Here is a 24,567-nt window from a genome sequence, read left to right as displayed (position 1 = left end):
TGAATCAGCTCCGGAAAGCAAAGCTCTTTATGTACAAAGGGAATGACTGGGCACGTGTCACAAGGCAAAGAATAAATCAGTTGTTGACTTCAACTCTGAGCTTGGAGCTCCTTTATAAACCAACTATAAACACAATGAAGAATGATATTTCTGGGGCACACATTACATTATTTAACCCCTTTAAATGTGAGCGTTCTAATATTGCATGACTATATAGTGTTTAATTCATGGATTTCTTTTATACTTCTGTAGGCACATGTTGTTTGTCCAGCCATCCATCCAAGTCAATTCTCTCAAAAGTGGCTAATTTACACCTTAACATGATTGGACGCTGAACTCCACCCTCAAATTCTCATTCTATATTAAATCCTTCTCAAAATCTGCAGAACACAGCTGAAACCCTCATTAATGCTTTGATCACTTCCCACCCAGATTACCTCCTGGTTGGCCAGTCTATCAAAGCCCTGAACATGCTGCAGTATGCTCAGAACAGTTCTCTCCTTAACGTTTTTCAGATGCCCCGTCCATGCAGTATTTAAACCCAGAGTACACCATCACTCATTGTGCGACTGTTATGGTAGTGGTAGTATACCTCAGGCCACTTTTTACTTATTTGCTCACCTGTGTGTTTGGAGTCATTATTCTTGTACTTACCTGTATCCTACTTCCTGTTTGAGTACCTGCTGTAAAGAACTCTTTACTAACCTGCCTGAGCAACTCTTGCCCTACCAGCCTCACTACTTACTACTTACTACCTCACTACTGATCTTTTTACTTACTGGAAATCAACCTTATAGAATGAGACAAGAAGTCACAACCTTGTTTTTTAGTAAATTTACTTGAACTAGTCCTAGCCATGGAGAAAGGAGAGACACTGTACTAAGAGCGGTTTGGTAAACCTGCTAAAGAAATTGGCCTGAATTTGATTTCTGCTGATGCTGCTTACCAGTGATATTCATTGTTCTTCCAAAACACAAAAATCATTAAACCCTTTGACTCATTCCTACATGTTGACCCCTCTAGAAGAAAACAGAACGATTTTCCTTTAAGAATTGTTTTCATATAATCCTCTAGATAGATTTGCAGTTAGTGACTGGTATTACCTGTTGGAACAGTACTGGCTTCTATCTTACCACAATAGTGTTGGCACAGCAAATGATCTGCCTTGAAGGTACTTTAAGGAAGTTCCTTAGAAAAATGTTTTAACAGTAGATCTTTCCATATAGTGAAAACTACAGAAGATTGTTTTGACTGCTTGTTTTTGACAAAATAGTTACCGTCACTGAAGTTTTTACTTTTTTTTTTTTTTTAATATTTGTTATCTCAAAACGTCAAGTTAACTATAAATGTCAATTTATTTTTTTTTATTGAGATAATAACTCCCCACGCCCCCCTTCAGCAGCTGAAACAAACTTCTATACTAAACCTTTTTTTCCTAAAGCAAACACCAGTGTACAGTGGGGCAAAAAAGTATTTAGTCAGCCACCGATTGTGCAAGTTCCCCCACCTAAAATGATGACAGAGGTCAGTAATTTGCACCGGAGGTACACTTCAACTGTGAGAGACAGAATGTGAAAAAAAAAATCCATGAATCCACATGGTAGGATTTGTAAAGAATTTATTCGTAAATCAGGGTGGAAAATAAGTATTTGGTCAATAACAAAAATACAACTCAATACTTTGTAACATAACCTTTGTTGGCAATAACAGAGGTCAAACGTTTACTATAGGTCTTTACCAGGTTTGCACACACAGTAGCTGGTATTTTGGCCCATTCCTCCATGCAGATCTTCTCGAGAGCAGTGATGTTTTGGGGCTGTCGCCGAGCAACACGGACTTTCAACTCCCGCCACAGATTTTCTATGGGGTTGAGGTCTGGAGACTGGCTAGGCCACTCCAGGACTTTCAAATGCTTCTTACGGAGCCACTCCTTTGTTGCCCGGGCGGTGTGTTTTGGATCATTGTCATGTTGGAAGACCCAGCCTCGTTTCATCTTCAAAGTTCTCACTGATGGAAGGAGGTTTTGGCTCAAAATCTCACGATACATGGCCCCATTCATTCTGTCCTTAACACGGATCAGTCGTCCTGTCCCCTTGGCAGAAAAACAGCCCCATAGCATGATGTTTCCACCCCCATGCTTCACACTAGGTATGGTGTTCTTGGGATGCAACTCAGTATTCTTCTTCCTCCCAACACGACGAGTTGAGTTTATACCAAAAAGTTCTACTTTGGTTTCATCTGACCACATGACATTCTCCCAATCCTCTGCTGTATCATCCATGTGCTCTCTGGCAAACTTCAGACGGGCCTGGACATGCACTGGCTTCAGCAGCGGAACACGTCTGGCACTGCGGGATTTGATTCCCTGCCGTTGTAGTGTGTTACTGATGGTGACCTTTGTTACTTTGGTCCCAGCTCTCTGCAGGTCATTCACCAGGTCCCCCCGTGTGGTTCTGGGATCTTTGCTCACCGTTCTCATGATCATTTTGACCCCACGGGATGAGATCTTGCGTGGAGCCCCAGATCGAGGGAGATTATCAGTGGTCTTGTATGTCTTCCATTTTCTGATGATTGCTCCCACAGTTGATTTTTTCACACCAAGCTGCTTGCCTATTGTAGATTCACTCTTCCCAGTCTGGTGCAGGTCTACAATACTTTTCCTGGTGTCCTTCGAAAGCTCTTTGGTCTTGGCCATGGCGGAGTTTGGAGTCTGACTGTTTGAGGCTGTGGACAGGTGTCTTTTATACAGATGATGAGTTCAAACAGGTGCCATTCATACAGTGGGGGACAGAAAAGCTTCTTACAGAAGACGTTACAGGTCTGTGAGAGCCAGAGATTTTCCTTGTTTGAGGTGACCAAATACTTATTTTCCACCCTAATTTACAAATAAATTCTTTACAAATCCTACCATGTGAATTCATGGATTTTTTTTTTCACATTCTGTCTCTCACAGTGGAAGTGTACCTCTGGTGCAAATTACTGACCTCTGTCATCATTTTAAGTGGGGGAACTTGCACAATCGGTGGCTGACTAAATACTTTTTTGCCCCACTGTAACACTCCAAATTGTCCAGCAGGGGTCCCTGTCCTCATGTCTTATATTGAAAGTAGTAAAGTAAATAGTAAAGATTGAGTTACTGCAAATAAATGTACTTATTTTAATAATTATATGATAATTAATTGAATGTAGTTTAATATTTATGCTGGTTGGTTTTATTCTCTGTCTCCTACAATATTTAGTGGGCATGCACTTGAGTCTTTTTTCTTTCAAAAAATATGACTCCTGTAACCCTACGAGTCACTGATTTTCAAGTTTAGATTTGTTTGCAAGTCTATGAGCCAGCCTTTAGACAACGGTGCATGTTCTTGAGTCACCTAAGGGTTTACATGATTTCTAAAAATCATTTAAAAACGCAGATATTTGTGACGTGTTGTGAATGCACACAAATGTTTAAACATGAGCAGAATCTGACTAAAGAACACATTTAAATCTAAAGGTTTAGAGATTTAAATAAGTCAAAGCAATGATGTTAACATGTAGATAGTAACTTCCACAAACAAGCAGTTTTATACCAGAACTGTCAACTCATTACAATCTGATGATGTCTGAAAGTAGCAAAAACAAATGAGGACAGGAGACAGATAAATCATGTCTATACTATATGTGTGCTAGTGCAGCAAGAGGACTATTCAATGAGATATGAAACACATTATATGATCTTTCTCTCTCTCTCTCTGTATTGATTACACATGATAAAACCAGATATTTTTGTAGTTAATGCTGAAAAAGTGGTTACAGAAACAACAGACATTTCTATTATTTTACTGTTTACAGATAACTAATATTAATATATTACTTACTTAACTTAGATGCAGGCCATGGTATTTACAAAAGTCTGTAAAGCTGATTTTAAAAAATGGTAAAACCCCACAACATTTAATCCATTTTCGTTGAAATGTGCATGTTTAAACAGACACACGATTATGTAGAAAAACCGATGTTGAGATGATTCTGTGCTTGTGAAATATTTGTAATCTCAAAGTTTTTCAGGGTAATAGGGTGTTGTCACAATGGAAAATCGGCAAATGATCCATGCTGCACATGTGGGATGGTTCTTAATATGGTCAAGACCTACTGTTGCAAAGAACTGTTTATTCATCACCATGGTAACTGAAAACCCTGCAGTTTATTTGGAAGCAAAGCCCCCGAGTAAGTCCATTCAGCAGCTCCTCTTTGAACAATGCCTATAGGCAGTGAGTAATCATTACATTGAACTTTGGAGGCATTGGCAGATTTTCTAAATGGTATTAAAAATAGAGTTTGAAGATTATTATTGTTAATCTGACCATCTGGTCGCTTTATTAGGAACTATTGTGCAATCTACTGCAAAGCAGTGCAGCATCTTCTTCAAAAATTTGACGGTTCCTGTGACATGTTTCATGTTAAAAAACAGGAGGTGCTTGATAGAAGCACAATTTACAAAGAGCTGTTTCACTGGTTTGAATTCGATTTGACAGTTACAGTCCCCAATATTGGTGTATATTACACAAATACATTGTATAGTGGTTATTGCTTATAGTAGTCTCTTGCTTAATATGAGAAAACAATGTGAAAAAAAGAATTATTCTTGTTCAATTTTGCAAGAAGAAAGAGAAGATGGTGGGAAAAAAAGTATAGACAGGTACTTCTGTTTTTGTGTGGTTTTTTTCCCCCTAATCTATATGTCGGTTCTCAGGGTCCTTAGGCCAAGGTAAGAAGTGATGTCAGTGAGGGTGATAAAACTGTGGTCTTTTCTTCAGTTGTGTCACTTTGTTTTCCTTCCTGCTGGTTTGTAAAAGCCCCGAGAAACAGATTCCTTTACACTGTTGTCACAACAAGAAGTGTGACAATTGCTCACTGAGGTTCACATTTATAAATGTTTGAGAAAATCTGAAAATTCTGATCACTCATTGGTCATATTTGGAAATTCTTAATCAGATTACTGTCTGTGTGGCAGCTGACGCTTTGAAATCAGAATCAGTAATCAGTTTGGTTAAAATACAGTTTCGAAGCAAATGGGTTCGAGATGTTTAAAATCAGCTCAGCCTGATATGTCACTGTCTAAAAATCCATCCATTCATTATCTTCCACTTATTCAATTCAGGGTGGACGGAGGTGATCACAGCAGTCTAAAAAACATTTTATGGACAAAAGGAAATATCTGTTTCTCAGAAAACCTTCTATGAGTGTGTCATGACTCACATTAAAATAAGGTAAGCTATAATTTTCTGAAATTTACCAACTTTTTAGTTTCATTTTGTTTTCTGGTATGATGCAAACTTAAAGAAGAAGAAAAAAGAGGAAACCGAAGGGCCGTCGAGGCCAGCTGTGTGTTGTTGCACATTAACCTCAAAAACCCACTGCACTGATGACATCCATGTGTCCTGTTTCTCACCCCTTACCAGCTGAGCAACAGAAATGTCTTCTTACATTTAAATACGTTTGAGCTTTAACAAACATGGATGTTCAATACTTTGATTTTGTGCTGTTATTTTTATGATTATTTGATATTTCTACGTTTCTTTCCTTCTTTTTCGTTAATTAAATATATTTTTGATCTGCTTTGTAGCTTTAGTTGCCCATCTAGATTACGCTGTCATACTGTATCCACTTTAAAAGATACCTGCTTTCTTTTAATTAGACTGTACTACATAAAATTAGCTTTTTGACACTCAAATCAGCCAAAAACTATTTGAAAAAGTCATCGTAATCAACGTCTTTTTCCAGGAATGATGACGGCTATTTGTGAAATAATAGCGTCATGACAAGAAATAAATATTCCCCACCTCCGCATTATCTTGCTAAATTTTCCTTCCTAAAATAATTTCTTCATGAAATAACTCACAGCAACATTTTTGTGATTAGCTTTGAGGAACCAGAAGGTTTTTTTTGGCAACAACAGTGAGTTAACAGCTGTTAGCTGAAAACTTTTCTGCATACGGTGTGAAGCTTTTTCTTAAAGAATTTGAGGAAAGTGGGCAAAAAGAAGTGCCTAAAGCAGCAGAAATAGGAAAAAAAAATCAGCAAAAACCTGACCTGAGAGATCCGTCCTTCACTTCATCTGTCTACTGTTGACTGAAGCCTCATCAGAAGGAGGCACAAGGATAGAAGGATGGCTGTCAAGAAGGGAGGGAGGAAACGTGGAGTCTATGGATCCAAATTAGAAAATTTTAATTTTAATGAGGACATGAGGTGCAACTGTGAGTGTCTACAGCAATCTGTAAAACACAGAGGAGGGGCTGTGGTTTTAGTTTTCAACATGACAATGATCCCAAACACACTGGCAGTGCAGTAAAAGCATACCTGGATAAGACAAAAACACATAACAAGGAACAGGATCAGTCATGGATTGGCCTTCCCAAGACGCAAACATCAACATTATGGAAGCAGTGTGGGATCATCATGACAAAAAATGGAATAAAAGTCAGTCAACAACCGAAGAAGATACCAGAAATTGACTTTCAAGCTTTCAAGAATTGAGGAAATTGTTAGCAAAGTTTAAAGAAATGAGGTGCACTTCAAAACTCACACAGTTAGACTTGGTCTCTTTAATCAAATTTTTACTTCAACATGAAAACTTTTTGGACTTTTGGTGATGTGAAGCAAGGACTTGAAAAAAAACCCATTAAATGTATAGTTTCAGTTGTGGGTTTTTCTGTATTGCGTCAACATTTGAATGATTACAAAGAACAAACTGAAACCAAAAGCTGGAAAATAAACCTAAACTCATGTTTAGCCATTTAAGCTCCACCTGTGTCCACTTTGCTGTATGTGACTGGCCTGTATTTGTTGCTGTTGCTTCTTTCACACACTAAACTCAGTACTAGAAGTTGAGCAGCAGGCCATGGCCTCTCCTTTCCTCTGAGATTATGTGTGCGGATTGGTTAGCGCGAGATCAATGCAGGTGCTGTTCTGTGCAGGTCTGTTTTTGAGATTATAGACAATTTGTTATTGTTTTCAGAGAGATGTGATAGTCAGGCATATTGTGCTACAGCCAATTCTCTGCCAGTTCATCTCCTGTCCAGTGTTACTCTGCCCTCCAAACAAAACACAGACCCCCTGCCTGGAAACTTCCTGGCTGATAATGAGGTGATAAAGGTTGTGGACCTACAAACAGGGTGAATTCCCTGTTTTCATGTTGCCACCACACACGCAAAACCAACAGATACAGGCATGCACACACCTTGTTGATCTTAGCATTGGTTTGACAGTCCTTGGACCTGGTCGTTCTATCATTGTGTGTGAACAGACTTGTTTTTCCTCTGCTGAACGGGAGTGCATATTTTAACTTGTAACAGAACAATGCTGGACCTGAAGGGTTCATTGTTTCTGCCAGGAGGGCCTGGTGGAGGCGGATAAGCCAAAATAACAGTTTGGGAACATTTTGGACTTAAGACAGATGAAATGAAGAAAGAGCATGGATAATGAGCTGGAAAGAATGAAGAAAGCAAAAGCAGGAAAAGTAATTGGAGATCAGAACGCAAAAAAGTGAGTCAGAAAACACTCAGTTTAGCTCTAAGCATGTTCAACTTTGGACTAGTTAACAGTTTTGGAAAGCAGCCATAAGAATTCAAATGTTTTATGTCTGTCAGCAAAAATATGTTATGTAATATATTACACATATTTTTAGTATCATGAAAAAAGCACCACTAACTAGTAAGTTCATAGTTTATTCAAATGTAAAGCACAAAAATACAAACTTTTCCAATGATATAAAACAGCCAAACAGTATATATCCATCTGAGTCAGAAATATTTACACACGATTACATTCAAAAGGTTTTCTCTGTAGTTATTGCAGCCATATGCTGAAGTGGTAATTCTCAGAGTTTTCAGCTCTAATTTCTTCTGATCAGTAATTGTTCACAGATTGCAGCCACAGGAAAAATAGCTTAATACAATTTATATATAACTTAACGAGGGCTTTTCTACTTCTTAAACGCTGCTTCGTGCTGCTGGTCTCAGACGCCCTGCTGTGTGTCACAGCCCAGCACCTCCAGACGCAGAGCGATGTCTTTGATCCAACCCCGTGGGTGGATTCGGATGTAGCGGGCAAACAGCGGAGGCTCAAAAACATTGATGGCTTCTTCGTCAGGGTCGTCATTTCCTTTGAAGATCTTTGGATGAACAGAGGAAGAAAGAAGAGAAGCGGTAAGTAAACAGTTTGACAGATTCATGCAGAATCGGACACATATCTGCACCTGGTTGTGCATGCCGGCACCCAGAGCATTTTATGCCACTAAAACATCAAAATGCTTTAAATGCCAACACATTTTGGTAACCTCCCTGAAGAAATAAATTAAAGAAGCAGTAAGCATGTTAGTCATTGTAGTTTTATGGACTGTTTTATGTAGGTGAAGTCATAGAGGAAGCTGGAGCCCATCCCAGACTGACAGAGGCCTCATTTTACTGCAAAACTAAACACTAAGCCTACCTTTTCTCTCCGGGCTCTCTCGTCTAACACGCTGCTCCAGGAGTGCCCATCAAGACTGCTGGTGACTGAGAACTCCGTCACCATCATTTGGGTCATCAGTGATCGTGCTCCTTGGGTGATGACTCCTGTGATGCGTCTGACTTTCTCCAAGTCAACCTGCAGCCACTCGTGGGGGTTGTTGTTCTGAGGTAAGAGAGATACATGAGGAAACATGGTTAGATATAAAAGAGAGAGAAAAATGATTAAGTGCAAGTACATTGTGAAATTTAGGAAATTATTATAAATGTCTATGTTCGGAAGAAAAAGGTGGATACATTTAGGAAATACATAAATCTTGAGTCACCCATCATTTTAATGTATTTTTCTTGGAAGATGGGGGAGCTGCTAATTAATTAATTAATTAATTAATTAATTTGCAGCGTCCCCTGGCCTACAAAACACTCTGAAAGTCAGTTAACCTGGCCTGTTTACTTGTTCTGCTTCTTGTTTTGTTTTGAAAGACTCACATGTCTTGTTATTTCAGTTTGTCTTCTTTGGCTGAGACACCAGTCTCTGCATTTAATGAGTCAACAGATTGTTGGCAACTGTGCAACTAAATCTGATCTGCCACTTTGTTGTTGAGCTGAAGTGGTTTCAAAACACTTCCACTTTGCAATAGCACGGATGATGGTGTAATATGCAGAAAAAGAGATTTCACCAAATGACTTAATGTTGGTGCATTGTTACAGCACCACACCTCTTCAATTCTGTAGCAATGGGACTGAAAACACCTGAATTCAAAGATGAAGAGGTGCAACCTAATGCTTCTGTCCATACTGTGTACGGCTGCCTGAATATTCAGTAAAGACTTTGACCTTTTGAATTTACGTTGAGTTCTTACACGGACTGTGGATTGATCCACTGACCTTCTAGTTACTGGACAAACAGCTTGACCTCTTGGGCTGCAGAAACTCAATATTGTGGTGTGTAATTTAATTGACAGATACCCAACAGAAAAAAAGCATGTTGACAGGATCAATACGTCCAGGCAACATACAATATATAGAAGCCCGGATTGAAACCAGGGCTTAAAAAATCTAACTGAATTTTTGTTTTTGCAACATTTAATCCACCGCTATGCTCAACCACTTAAATCAAAAATACACTATCTATCTATCTATCTATCTATCTATCTATCTATCTATCTATCTATCTATCTATCTATCTATCTATCTATCTATCTATCTATCTATCTATCTATCTATCTACATTTGTGATATTATGTGCAAAAATTAATAAATTAAATTAGTAAAAAAAACCTTTTATGACTAAAAGAAATGGATACATGTTTCTGAATGAAGCAGATAAAGCAAAGAAAGCAAAGAGATGTAGAGATGGCCAAAATGAATACCACACTGCTTCCTCTCCCGTATTACCAGGAAGGAGGAAACTCATAAACTAAGAAAATGCTTTTGGCAATGCGATGCATCATTTTCCACTGACATGACTTTGCTGTGCATGGCCAGACCTACACGAGTGCTTATTGTGAAGACTTTTTTATGTACTTTAAATCCTCCATTCGTCATTCAGGAAACATTTTAGCTGTTTACTGCAGGGAAACGGTTGGCATCAGAAGTCTAAACAGAACTTGAAACTCTGTGCTCTTTATATTAAAACCCAGTCTAAAAATCAGATCTCTCATGCTTACAAAGAAAAGCAAAGAAAATGTGTTTTTTTTTCAGTATCCTGTGACATATTTGCAGTATTCCTGTTTAGTCTAACCTTAGCACTCACTTCAGGTACTAGCGGAGCCAATCAGGATGTTAAAAAAAGGAAAATATTATCTAATTCGATCAGATCCTTGAAACCTTTTAAAAAGACTGTTCTAGGTAAAAGGTAGCGCGCAGTGGTTGACCTCAGTCCCAACTGATGTGTGTGACCTTTAATAAGCAGCTCAAGAGTTTTCCACAAGGACAAATCACACCTCTCAAGTTCAGTGCTGCGAAGTGTGAAAATGATAACTTCAGACAGAAGATTGAAAGCTTAATAAATGTCATTATGCAAATTACTGCTCTCTCAGTGGTGAAGCTTCTTGAACAGTATAGCTGAGGCACTGATGGTGCTTGCAAAGCTGATCTGTTAATATTTTTGCTGCTTAGAGTAAAACATTTTTTAATATTTCATTTGTATTCCAAGATTAAATGAGATATAAAACAAACTGTCTGGTTTATGGTATCCTCAGTGGGCAGACATATTTTTTCCCAGACATCAGAGTTAAACAGAACTTATGGTTTGTGTGAACTGCACGTCAGACACACTGTAAATGGTCTCCGCTCCACTAACTGTAACATAATCAATATCCTTTTCTCCTCATGTGTAGTTCTGAAATGCTAAATGAAGGCCAGAGTAACTTCCCTGAAAGCCGCCACTTGTTCTTATTCTTTATGTTTATTAAAAATAAGTCAGTGTACAGTTTTCTACAAATTTTGCATATGTGTAATTATGTGTGTGCATGTTCACCATTGGCCTCCAGGCGTTGGCGCCGCCCTCCTGGTGGAGGCGAGCGAGACTTGGTTTCCAGGTACGGAGAAACGAGGAGTGAGATGAGGAAGCGCTGAAGCTGCCATCAGGAATACTCTTCCTCTGGAGTCCGAGAGGGAGAGAGCAGCCTGGCAACGCACATATATCCCACAGATATGATGTAAGCACTTTCACAGTCTATACAGAACTACATTGAGATCATTCTTGTTATTTTTGGTACAACTCACTGTTGAGATCACAGCCCAGCAGCTCCAGCCGGAGAGCGGGCCTCTGCACAATGCGGTAAGGGTGGATCCTGATGTAACGTGCCACGAATGGCGGGGAGAAGAGGTTCTCTTTTACTTTGGAGCTGTCCAGGTTGCCATGAAAGATCTACAACAGAACCACTTTTTAGATCACACTTGGCAGGACGGCATGTTTTAGCAGAACAACCCAGCACTGAAACAACTGCCGCACATTCTCCATACTTTTCTTTCTTTTCCAGACTTGAAATTTGCTTGAGATGAGTAACCAAGTATTTGGTGTCTTACAGCATTTATTTAAGAATGAAACAATTTAATAAAGCCTCCTTTTTAGTTCATTTACTATTTATCCTTGGCTTTTCATTTCTGTGGTGCTTTGACGCAAAATAGAAGCAACTATGAGGAATTGGAAATAATTTTAGCCGTCGACTCAATCAAATATTAAGTAACAGCTTCACAGCAGCAAGTTTCACTTTTCGCTTGAGCTTCTACTCTTCACTTTAACTTTTGGATTCAGTAGAAAGGAATAATGGAGGAAGCGGTTTGTCTTCCTCCAAACATGAAACAGGAAACAGATAGCAGAGCTGCTTTTGCCCTGTGAAATGTTCCATAACACACAATTTCAAACCAGCACACATTAAATGACATCATGCCATATCTGGAACTTCAATAAAAATATAAAAGTGGTCATGTGCTCTCTTTTTTCTGGCGATGTGGGGTTTGCAAATGACATGTGTGGTTTCTAGTTTTGGACTTTTCAAAGCTGCAGTACTAATTTCCAGAAGGGTTAACATTTTAGTGGTGCATGCCACAAAACTGCAGCTGCTGTCCAGTGTAATAATCTTATGTTTAGATTTTGTTTTTAAAATCTAGACATGTTTATCGTAACTGGCCTTATTTGTCATTTAAAAAAGCTACAAGTTCCCTTTATAACTGGATTGCTCTGAGTCTTTTTATAATCTTATTGTCATGTTTGTGTGGTGCAATGACAGTCAGGACGCCTGGCTTATTTGAAGTAAAATTTACTTACTTCAAGCCTCATATCAGAAACTGTGGAATTAAATATCACAGGGCAATTTCAACCCTTACTGTAACAGATATTCAGCATGTGGACATACATTGATGTTGCTGGTCTCGTTTCCTCTGTAATTAGTCCAAGTTTCCTGGTCCAGGCTGTAGGAGACAGTGAAGTATGTGATGTAGTGCTCTCTCAGCCTTGACCTCACTCCCTGTGTCTGCACACCATGCATGAGGGTGGGTCTTTGCAGATCAACCTAAAAACACAGACATTGCATTATATTTTCCTGTGCCCTATTTTTGGTTTATATGAGATAACTGATTGATTAAACTGATTTTGACATCATTTTTTAGATCAGTTCAGAACATCATGACTTTACGTAAGTGAAGGAAATAGAGCAGAAACAAAGAAAGCTGCACATCTAACCTGTATCCATGATTGCTTGTTTTTGCCCATCCAGGCATTGATATAACCTGACTGGTCCAGCCTCGCCAGCGCTGGTTCCCAGTAATCTAGACACACATGAAAACACAGTTATAATCCATCTCGCTGTGGGTAATTTCCGGGCTTTCAGATCTCATAAAGTTTCCTGGTGGCCACCAGAGTGAGTTCTTTTCATTTGTATGTTAAGCCCTTCATCTCCTCTGCGCACACTAAGAGGGATTAAGAGCCTTCTTGGTGTGTTTCCCTGCTGAATTGGACTAAAATAAATAAATATAATAATAACTCTTCCCCTTCTCCTGCTGTCTTACCTATGTGATCTGATGCTGTGATCTGGGAATCTTCAATCTTCCCTGATTTCATCCCCAGCGGCAAAACACATTCTGCATAGCAAAACCAAAAAAATTCCATGCATTACAAGTTTCCACATGCACACAAAAATTACCCATATATTATACAATTTTTAGCATGTTCTGCTGGTACCATCCTTCACCTAAAAACTCAGTCAATACTATTTACAGCAGCATTACTTGGTCAGAGTACATTGCACGTACTTGGGTCATAGACCAGTAGTTTAGCCCTCATGCCAGCCAGCTGATAATCTCCAATAGTGCATTCCACCAGCCAAGTGCCGACCGTGGGTGGTCTCATCTCCACCGTGCCAAATACACCTAGAGGAGGGAGGAATAAATTGGTGAGCAATGCAATACATGAAAAAAGTGTGTTTCATTGCAGGAAAAGCAAACAAAAACGTGTTTAACCCCAACTGGTAAAAAAAGAAAATCTGTTATTTCAGTGGAAGCATCTGTTCATGTGTCATCATATGATGAAGAGCAGTAGAGTCTGGGAGAGTGGAAAAATAAGTATATGAATATGCATATGTATTTACCAGGGAAGAGGTTGTAGACGCCCATACGGTGTTCCTGCTTAGCATGAATAGTGAAAGGCAAACCATGGAAGTGCACAGCATGGATCTCTGTGTCGCTTCCTACGTTCAAAAGGTGCCACCTGACTCGCTGGTACTGGGCTAACAGCAAACCAGGAAGAGTCTCTGCCACATAGCCGTTTATTGCTGAGGATAAACATTGGCATTACTTATTAGAGTGATTACAGCCTAGGCAGGCAGATTTTACATCAGAAATCAATGTGTTAATCTTTACCTGCAAACTTATTGCTGGTGTGGTACCAGGGATCCTCAGCATTGACTTGACAAGGTGGGGCACAGTGTCGCTTCAGGTTCTCCTCCAGGTACCAGCTTTTAGTTTCATCAAAGGTGTGGAAGAGCAGGGAAAACGCCTGGATGCCTGGCTGCGTGTTCTCATTGGGCCGGAGCGTACCAGGCTTACAGATCACAAGTGGACCGATCAGACCTGAGTGAAGGTCCTTCTCCTAGAATATAAAAAAGAATTGTGAATTTTCTCCTACTCAGGTGAATAGTGTTAATGTTGGACATTTTAGTTCCTATCTTAAGATAGGAACAGGGTACAAATGAAGACTTTGCAGACCTTGTCCACAGTGGAGTAATAGGCCCCAGTCTTGCAGTCAAATTCAGAGTCAGTCGGTCCTTGTTTCTTGGTTACTCTCCAGTTATAAGTTCGGGCTTCACCAGGAGGAACGGGCTCTCCTGGCACCCCGGGCGGAGCAGAGGGGGAGCTTGTTTGGGCAGTGCTGGCCCCCTGGCTTCGGTCATAGACTCCGTGAAGGTGAAAGGAGAACGGTCTGGATGCGCTGTTCTTAAAGGTCACCTGGGATTAGACATAGTGAGAAGATGGGTTTAATTAACTAATTAATTGATGACCATTGTTCACATTTATTTCCATATTTCAGCACCAAGTTAGATATCTGCCGAGTCTTGAGGAAACAGTCATTGTTTTACTTTGGTTTGGGTACAGTAGCACTCACAGTAAGGAGATCATTAATCTCAGTTGTGATGACAGGTCCCATGATTCCCAAGTGCTCCTGAAGCTCCCCTCTGTCTTCAGGTAGCAGGAAGTCTTTATCCTTGTAGGCTCGAAACACCACCTTCTTATAATCTGGCAGGAACTTCCTGATCCCTCGACGTATCTCACTAAAAGGAGGGATTGAGTCGAAACTGCCGTTTACACAAATTATATTAAAGATGTATTTTTTTTGGTTTTCAGGTGACATTAGGATTTCACATTTTAATGGGGGAAGTTGGTTGCATAAACACTGGGTGGGCTTTCAAACAGTTTCCTGTCCTCTCTCAGTCTTCAGCTGACCTATTCTTATTACACAAACTTGAGAAAGAAGTCAAAAAGGCCAGAAAACAACAGGAAAAATAAAGGCATAGTGCCACAAATGTTTGACAGTTTCCTAGAATTTCTGCAAGGAAACTTAATTCTTACCCGTTTTCAAAGACCTGTTGTGGTTTTCTGATGCCGTAGTTCCATATGATCTCCTCTGCAGCAATGTAGTAGTGCCGAGGTCTGACTCCTCCAGAGCGCACGTTTATGTAATCTGCACCAACTGTATCTAATGTGTCATTCGCCTAAAAAACAATTCGAATTTATGTAGTGAGACTCGTGCTATTTAATGTCCTTTACAAATGTGCGTGAGACATACATCCCGGTACCTCATAACTGTAGTCATCATACTCGAAGGACAGATCAATCGTTGTGTTTGCAGCAGTGTAGTTGACTTCCACATCAGGCAGATCATGTATGAGTCGCTCTGGCTTGATGCGAATGTGGTTTTGCGGTACTAAGTTTTTATCCATATCTGCTGAATTTTGTAACTCTGCAGCTGAGACCTTGGTGCTCAACAGGGGTTCCCGGTCCAGTATGATCTCGTTGCTCTCTTCAAGTTCTACCACTGTGTCATTCTTCTCGCTTTGCATTTCTCTGCTTTCCTCAGCTTTTGCCTTGGCATCGATGTCAGTCATGTTTTCCACAACTTCTCCAACAATCTCCATTGTAATTTCTTCATCCATTAAATCTTCAGAGCTTATGTCTTCATCTGTCTCATTTCTGTTTGCCTGCCTTCTCTGTCTCTGTCTTTCTCCATGCTCTGTCTGATTCTCAGAAGCTGCCCTCTCTCCATCTCTGTCTAATTCTTTCAAGACATCCAGTGGGATTTCACTCTCAGAGGGAGCTTTCCCCCCTTTCAGCGATGCTATGTTCACTTTCCTCAGGCGGCATCTCGGTCCAGTTCCTTCAGTTTGAGCAGTGGTGTTAAGTGACTGAGTACTGTTTTGAGCCCGGGCTTTCTTGCACACTCGAACCAACACTGTGTGATTTTCAGGTCTCAAACCTCTTGGCAGGAAGTCTATTTTATCAATATAGTCAGAGAGATCGTCATCCCTGTCTCCATTCCCGCAGGGACGAACGGTGTAGTGGATGCTCATCCCGCGGTTCTTGAGGCTGCTGTCAAAGGCACTGATCTCCCACTCACCTACAAGAGGGGAAAAGTGTGTGTGCGATACAAAGTAAAACATCCACTTTGCACACAAGCCAAACAACCTTTGTGTGCCCTGTATAACTGCCTTGATACGCATTGTTAAAAAAGCAGCGCTCTCCAGATTGTTACATCCCTGATTACAGTGTCTTTACTGTGTCTGTGTCACTTAGGGGTGGAAATAGGGTACCAGAGTCACACAACAATAAAAAACAAAGACTCCAGAGTTGCCTAAAGTTTGAATCCACCCACCAAACAATATTTAACAAATGAATTTGTTCCTGCAATTACAACAGCTGACTCTCTCTGCAGATGTTGGCCTATGACCTTACCAATAAGCTCCGTCTCCATGGGAAGAGTTATAGCAGTCATGGGAAATAGGGTGAGGACAGACTGGTAGAGGCCTTGGTACTGAAACATGTTTCCAGTGAAGTAGACGGAGAGGAAGTCACTCTGGGTGCCCACACTGGCAACGTGCCAGAAGGTCACATCAGTCTGACACATCACAAACTGACGCCTGCTGAACATGATGCCATTTACACCTGAAAGGAATTAAGCAAATCAAATGATTTATTTTTCAACTTCTGATGATTATTTTATATTTTGTGTTCAAAAGTGGCTTTCATTTCAGTAACAACCACCGAAAAGAAGTAAACGTAACTCACTGTAAATGACATTTGAGTTGTAGAAGTCGGGCTCCGTGGTGTTGAAGGACTTTTGAGTGGACTTCCGCATGTTTTCATCAAAGTACCAACTCCTGTTCTCATCAAATATGGCGAATATCAAGCTGAACTTCTTATCTGGTCCCAACTGCATGCAAAAACAGGATTCAGCAAAACACAGAGCAAGCTGCAATGTTACGTCAGTGCACATTAACGGTTGTGGCTGCAGCTTGAAAACATTAACATTCTCCTAACCAGTCGTCCTCTGAAATCGATGGCGTCATACTTGCAGATGAGCAGGGTGCCCACCAGCCCAGAGGCCAAGTCCCTCTCTGGGGAGACAGTGCTTTGATACAGCTGGGTCAAACACGTGGGGTCTCCTTCCAAGGGCCCATCATCTGTTGTTAGCCTCCAAATGTAGCCAAACGTCTTGTTGGGGGGCACACCCATTGAGTGCAGGTCACTCTCTGCAGCTGTTTGGTTAGATTTGAAAAGACTTTGTGAATGAAATCATTAGGCGTTAATAAAGATAATCAATCAGATGTTAGAGTCTGTCATTTTGGTGACAGGGACTAATCAAAAACAGTCACGTTTAACTTGTCAATTTTAAAGGTGCTGTGTTTAAAACTGTCATTTATTTCTTGACTTTATCTGTGTGCTTTTCGGATCAGTAATCTGCTACTGCAGGGATTATATTTACAGATTAAAAGTGGGGAAATTACCTTAAACAGTGTGAGAAACCTTAAAAATGCTACCTCGCAATGACTAAAATTAACTTTTCGATGTCTGACAAAACCACTCAAAACTGAGAGACAATCATTTTGTCTCTTTAGCTTACCATTTGTGGATCTTTGCAGCGGAAAGATCTTGGTAAGGCCGTTGGGGTAGATGTTGAAAGGGCGACTGGCCAGGTTCTTAAAGGTGATCTGCAAAATATTAAAGCCATTCAAAGGTAGGTTCACCTCTCAGTCTGGTGTGATTCTGATAGTTTTTGCTTAAATTTAAGGATGCAAAACTCTGAAATGTTATTCACTCACATGGAACTGATCATTGACTTTTCCTTTCAGAATCGGGCCGAGGAGTGGGCTGTCAGGGTCTTTCCGCTGAGTGAAAGATCCATCTGTGTATTCCACATACACGACCTTTTTATACTGGTAGCTGAGGTGGTGTGAAGCTGAAGGCAAATATCTGGACTGGAACTCACTGATGAAGCAAAGAGAAAACAAACATTGAGTTAAACAAGTGTCGCTCTGTTTTTCTTCTGCTATTCTGCTATGATTCCTCTCAGTACCTGTCAGAGGGTTTGAGATGAGGAGCGTAGTTCCAGGTGACCTCTTCAGCAGCAATATAATGCACCCAGGTTTTGGACTCCTGTCCTCTGAGGCTTCTGACTTGCAGTTGTGTATTCTTTGGTTTAACGTTGATCACGTTGAACAAATCGCCATCGTCGAAGTTCTCGTCGCTGTAGTCCTCCTCGTGTTTGACTTGACGCCGGTTGGGCGCTGGAGGAGTAACGACCTCGGGGCATTTTTTCTCCACTGTGAACAATGCGTTCATGCCATCTGGGGCAAGCAGACGTGCACAATGAAAATAAAGACTCGCAAAACAACAAAATGAATAAAATGTTCTGGTTCCGGAATCTTGGTCTTTCTTACCATGGCGGTGAGCATGTATTTTGCAGCTGATTAGAAAGCTGCCGATGGTGTGAGGTCTCATTTCTGCGGTGATAAAGCTCATGGGGGTTACCTCCACGGTGACTTTACGATGGTTCAATATCTGAAGAAAAAAAAGCAAACAAAGGCAGTGTAGTGCACATTTAAGATCGCGTTTAAAAATCTAACATCACCTAACTCTTAGAAAGAAAACACGTATCCCAAAATGCTTTGCTGTGACAAACACGGTTTAATGAGCTTTATTATATATCTGTTGCACTGTTTCTGAAGCCAAACTGAGTGTAGTGTTGTATAGAAAAGTAATAAGCAATAATAAGGAAGCAGCACATATTCCTTAATCTAAGTGTATTCTTATTACATATACATGTTCCTGCCCTTCCAGAATGAAACATTAGATTACCGTCAAAGAATGATCCTGAAACTGAATGGAGTGGATTTCTGGAGCTGTGCTCATGCCTATCAGATGCCAGAACACAGGATTTCGGCCCTGACACATTGTCAACCCTACACACAAAAACACAGAAACAGAGAGAGTGGGTAAGGCAGAATAAAATGCGACCAAATTCCTGTGACGACCAAATACAAAGCAGCCACTGATAAGCTGTGCCCGCACAGTGTTAGCGGCAATTAACATTACAGCATGACTTTCTCGCTGTAATGTTAAGTGATTTCTGTTCTGAGTCGGGCTCTTTGATTACCAGGTAACGTTGAGTTAACAAAGCCATTGATGGTGTGGTATTCCTTCTTGCCGTTGCTCCTTTTGAACTTCTCTCTGCTCACCCTCTCTCCAACCTCTCCATACCAGCTTTTGGTCTCATCAAACACTGCAAAAAAAAGGACGAACGCCGGATATCTCCTCTCCTCGTCTTCTGTGAAGGCACCTGAAGGAAGACAGGCATAATTCACACGATGCAGGATGCGATAAAAGGATCCCATCGAGTACATTTCCACAATTCCTTACACTTCTTTGAAATTCTCTTTCCAGTCCACTGCTTTTATCTCCATGCAGTGCTATCATAACTATACCTCTAATTGAAACATAACAGAGTCAGAGTAGTTAAAGCTAGATGATGCTCTGATTAAGACGGCCTTATTTCTTTCTTTTTATGTTTTTGATTTTTGATAGTATGTGTTTATGGAAAATACCAACAGAAAGATGAATCAGTAGCATTCTTACTTGCTTTACAGATAAGCAGAGCACCAATGAGTCCTGAGTTAAGGTCTCTGACTGTATCGACTCGTGATGTGTATGAGTAGGTGAGGCAATCGGGGTCGCTGGTGGTGGGGCCGTCTTTAGGGCTGATGTCCCACACATACTCATAGTATCCTCCAGGAGAGACGGCATCATCTTCCTTCTCCTGGCCTGCTGTGGAGTCATCATACCCAGCTCCTGGAAAGAAACCACATGTAATCACTTTGTGACTCATCTGTACCCTTCAAGCAGTAGAAAGAATTGAAAGCAGAAAATACACTCTCTAGCCACTCTGTCTTAAAACTCTAATCAGCCAATCCCATGACAGTAAATCAGCGCATCATTTAGGCATGTAGATAGGTAGTCAAGATGATGTGCTAAAGTTCGTCTTGGGCCAGAACCATGTCACAAAACTCAAATAATCTCAACTGGTTCATTGGACACAACATTGAGTCTGCTGTACTCAAAATGCTTCCAAAGTCACCAAATATCCAATAGAGCGGATGTGGTGGAACGGGAGATTCACATCGTGGATGTGCCACCGACAAATCTGCAGTAACTGTGTGATGCTATCAAGTCAATGTGGACTAAAATCTCTGAGGAATGTTTCCAGCACCTTACTGAGTCTGTGACATGTTGAATGAAGCCAATTCTGAAGACACAAAGAGGTTCTAACCCATTACTAGCGAGGTGTAGCTAATAGAGTGGTTGATGAGTGGCGGCTTGTGGTGACGCTGAAGTGATTGGATCTGCTTCATCAAATCCCGTTCCTGGACATGGCAGAAGCTGCTTTTCAGATTAGGATAAGCGCAGTTATAGGAATCTATCCTTTGGTGGTAAGACATGAACTGCTTACAGAAACTGACTGCATTAGATCCATGGCAGCATTAATCTGTAGGGGGGTTATTAACACTAAGAACCTTCTTAAGTCAGTGATATTCAGCTATATCCTTGACGGTTGGGTAGTGTTGAAGATGAAAGAAGTTTAAAGACTGACTGTTTGGCTCTCACAGGCAGTGCAATATCTGCACACGCAAGATAATGAAAACCGTTTCTCTTGGTAATTTCTAAGGAATGAGGTGGCAACTGTTATTTCCTGAGTTCTGTATAACTTAGGAAACCGTTTTCATGATCAAACCATTAATAAGCCTTAACAAGCAGTTTTTTTGGGTACATTTTGATTCGGATAACATATTTTCAGACTCAAGCAAAACCGGAAAAGTGTTGATCTCAGCCAAAGTAGTACTGGAAAGCAAGGATCTGGGCTTTTCTTTTTTTGTGAATGAACGTTATGTTTAAACAGACATGAGTCAGAAAGCTGAGTCAAGTTCTTGCTAGCTGCTTGGTGAGGAAGAACAGAATCCTACTGAGTAAGGTTCACCTTGTGAGTAAGTTTATGAGTGAAAGCAAGACAAATTCTTTCCATTCTGTTACTCCAACCTTCAGATTGTTTCCAGTAGGTGATCCCCACAGGGCTGATACTGTAGGGCTGAGAGGCTAGGTTTTTGAAGTGGACCACCACCGTTTCACCAGCCTGTGTGACGATCACAGGGCCTTGAATCCCTGCAAGAAAATTACATCTTTTTTTTTTTTTTTAAGAATTCAAACAATTCAGGCAAAAAAAAGTTGAATTTGTTTCTTTTTTTTTTTTTCAAACCACTCAGAAAAATTGTCTGACTGTCCTTGGATGTTAATATAACATTCAAAAAATGTGGTATGATACAAGCACTTATGGATTTTTTTTTATTGATTATTGAAAATATGTACAAGGAGACTTACCTGTCCATGCTGGTCTTGGCTTGGGAACACTGTATGTAGAGTCCGTATACTCCCTATAAATTGCTTTGATGTATTTTTGCGGAATGTCCTTGGATGTCCTTCTTAAAGATAAAAACACGCATAAAATTATGAAGAGAAACTTATGAGAAAACTGACTTAAAATATCCTTATTAGCTCTTCCTTAATAAAACTGCATTTAATTTACTTCTAGTAATTCAAAAGTAATTTAAAGAAACAAAACAAAAAAATTACATAAAGAAAAGCTAAAAACATAAGAGCAAAACTAACCTAACTGACTGGACACAGATTTTTCTGAAGCTAAGTCTTCTTCTTCATTTGGAAACATAATCATCACAATTATTTACCAACCGAACAGACTGCTCGTGATTTCATTTGTCTAAATCAGACTTATATTTAAGAAAGAGTTTACCTTTGTTCAGTTGTTGGGTGAGGCTCGTAGTCCCAGCCGATTTCTACAGCTGCTATATAATACTCTCTTACAGTAGCACCTGGCTGCTGCGCTTGCTCGATGGAGGAGCAGAGGAGAGGCAGCAGAAGCGCGAGTGTCGCTCTCATCGCTGCGTGCGCACTTGTCGGCTCCATGGCGTCCCGGGTCGAACACTGCCACGGCTCTGGTGCGCCTTCCGTGGGCTGAGATATTTAAAGGGAGGAGGGCGGAGAGGGGCCAAGTCACTGAGAGGTTCAAGCACGCGGGGGATCTGTGGTGGCTGGGGAGTGTGTGAGTGAGATTGCGCGCTCTGCTGTGGTAACATTACATGACAGTGTTCCAGGAAAGAGATTTATCTAACTTTGCTACACCATGTGGCGCCCAGAGTCAGAAAGTTACCCCGAGTCACACATTCTTAAATACTTGTAATTAAGGAGCTTTATTCATACACACACTCACTCGTACATTCAGCAACAGTTTTCCATGTTGGAAACATTATTGATAAATAATTATGAAACACAAGCCAAATATCCCAGTTTTACAAACGTTCATATATACTCATAATGGACATCAATTGTATTTTGGGGCTTTTCATGATTTCTTTAAACAGTTTTTTGTTTGTTTTCTTTAAGGTTGGAACGATTGTACTGCAGATTCGTTAATCACAAGAATCGGGTGCACAAGTTTGACTTTTTGGGGGATTTTTCCTAATCCACACAGTGTCGAAAGTACACAGACGGACACACACCGCCTCTGACATTTGGTTAAAAGTGTAAGTCGCACATTAACTGATGCTTTTGGAAGTTTTTGGCATAATTCTGGCTGGATATTTGAACACTCATTTCGGCAGAATTCATGCCAACTCATTGCTTTCCTGAATTTAAGCATAGTCTGCAAATCTTTGGCAGAGTTGAGCTCAGGGCTTTAGGAAGTGCATTCCAAAAGTCTAATGTTAGCCTGCTTTATCCATTCCAAAACCAGCTTTGATTTATGTTTGGGAACACTGTCCTGTTGAAATACCCAGTTGTGTTCAAGATATCTAGATTTTTATTTGAGTTATGGCTCCCGCTTCATTGTTTCATCCACTGTGCAATGCACCACTGCCACTGGCAGCAGAACGGCCTCAGAGCATGATGCTACCACCACCATGCTCGACAGCTCAGACAGTGCTGTCAGGTTTGAATGCATCACCTTTACTCTTCCAAACAGACCGCTTGTCATTGTAGCCCAACAGCTCAATCTTTGTTTCGTCTAACTAAAGAATTTTCTCCAGAAGGTGTTTTAACTTTTCCATGTAGGCAGCTGCAAATTTCAGTTGAACTTGAAGGTGTTGATTTTGAAGGAAGGGCTTCTGTCTCAGTTGGTACCCTCTCAGTCTCAAAGAGCACAGGCTGTTATTTAGCTTATTTATAAAGAGCAAATATTGATGAATAACAGGTAAGTGGAGTGGAATTGGAATAGCAATGCTTTTAACATACCTTGCAAGTATTGGGTTGAACCATTTTTGCCTTCAACACAGCCTTAATTCTTCACAACATAGATTCATCAAGGTACTAGAAAAATTCTTCAGAGATTTTGGTCCAAATTGACATAATAGCATCACACGGTGGCTGCAGATGTGTGGTTCCACATCCATGATGTGAATCTGCCATTGCGCCACATCCCAAAGGAACTCTATTGGACTCAGATCTGGTGACTGTGGAGGCCACTTGAGTACACAGTCATATTCAAGAAACCAGTTTGAGCAATGTTAGATGGTGTGTTAACTTGTTGGAAGAAGCCATCTGAAATTGGAATGGGCATGGTCATCAATACTTGTCATCTCTTTTCCAGATCATTCCCTATACTCCCCACAGATGTTTGTGCAAAAAAAACCCACTAGATCAGCAGTTTATAAAATACTCCAACAACCGTCACAACGGCACTTAGCTAACCTTTCTTCCCCATCTGATGATCCCTTAAAACTTCAGCAGGTTGTCTTCCTCATGTCTTTGTGCCTAAAAGCATTGAGCTGTTGCCATGGAATTTGTCAATATTTAATGAGCAGTTGAACAGGTTTACCTAATGAAGAGGTTGGTAAGTGTATACTTGACTATTTGAAAATAGCATTCACCAATGGACCGCCTGCATTTACAACTTTATAAAAAGGAAGAAAAAAACAGAAGCAAGAAGAGTTTTGCTATTAACGTGCCTTAATGGGTTTCCAATGTTTAATAGCCAAACAATAGAAATAAATGAATACCTGCATTATGAAACTGTGCCTCTACAAGAAATTATCACTACACACCTTTCACCAATATATCCCTTCATACATTCTTCATGCACTGTGTAGTGTTTACAAAAATGTCAGAGACAGAAAAGAAATATTTTCCAGGGTGTGTTGGTTGGTTGTTGATGCTGTATGAAACTATTGTGTAATATAATACCATTCACTCTGCACAGATACCACTTAGTTTCAATACAAGATATTAAAAGATTCAATTACTGTATGCCCTGGATGGTCGATACTTAACCAACCAAGAAAAGAATTTTCCACCTTCCTCTCCAAAGGTGTCTTTGAGAGGCTTTACTGTCACCTTGTGGTCAAAAAGAATAAGTACTGAAAACCTTCCCATTTTACAGTTTTTTCTGATTGCTTAAACCCTAACTGTGATTCCTGTAGCACAATCTCTAAAACTATTCAGACTTATAGCAAAACCACTCACT

The 24,567-nt window shown here is 40.3% G+C and overlaps 1 protein-coding gene across 2 annotated transcripts; it reads right to left on the bottom strand.

Annotated features, from left to right (window-relative positions):
- Nucleotides 1-7,693: 7,693 nt before the first annotated feature.
- f8 (coagulation factor VIII, procoagulant component) lies at nucleotides 7,694-22,070 on the bottom strand. Of its 2 annotated transcripts, none has more exons than XM_085296432.1 (27): nucleotides 21,844-22,070; nucleotides 21,414-21,514; nucleotides 21,075-21,197; nucleotides 19,620-19,832; nucleotides 19,141-19,323; nucleotides 18,843-18,946; nucleotides 18,425-18,545; nucleotides 18,061-18,331; nucleotides 17,807-17,972; nucleotides 17,608-17,695; nucleotides 17,025-17,242; nucleotides 16,773-16,917; nucleotides 16,440-16,649; nucleotides 15,287-16,104; nucleotides 15,060-15,202; nucleotides 14,596-14,761; nucleotides 14,199-14,438; nucleotides 13,854-14,082; nucleotides 13,583-13,765; nucleotides 13,248-13,364; nucleotides 13,005-13,076; nucleotides 12,679-12,764; nucleotides 12,353-12,508; nucleotides 11,220-11,364; nucleotides 10,972-11,120; nucleotides 8,473-8,655; nucleotides 7,694-8,155 (listed from the first exon to the last, which is right to left on the bottom strand). In XM_085296432.1, exons 1-27 carry the CDS (start codon nucleotides 22,014-22,016, stop codon nucleotides 8,000-8,002), a joined length of 4,959 nt encoding a protein of 1,652 aa, XP_085152558.1. In that variant the 5' UTR covers nucleotides 22,017-22,070; the 3' UTR covers nucleotides 7,694-7,999. The 2 variants fall into 2 exon arrangements, with proteins under 2 accessions (XP_085152558.1, XP_085152564.1); XM_085296438.1 differs by having other exon boundaries at nucleotides 21,414-21,511.
- Between the last annotated feature and the right edge of the window lie 2,497 nt (nucleotides 22,071-24,567).

This window comes from Mchenga conophoros, linkage group LG2, assembly GCF_057382185.1.
Source record: "Mchenga conophoros isolate Kocher_MC1m ecotype Shallow Benthic linkage group LG2, M_conophoros_male_GT1.1, whole genome shotgun sequence".
Lineage (NCBI taxonomy): Eukaryota > Metazoa > Chordata > Actinopteri > Cichliformes > Cichlidae > Mchenga > Mchenga conophoros.
This window is presented reverse-complemented; position numbering and strand designations above follow the sequence as displayed.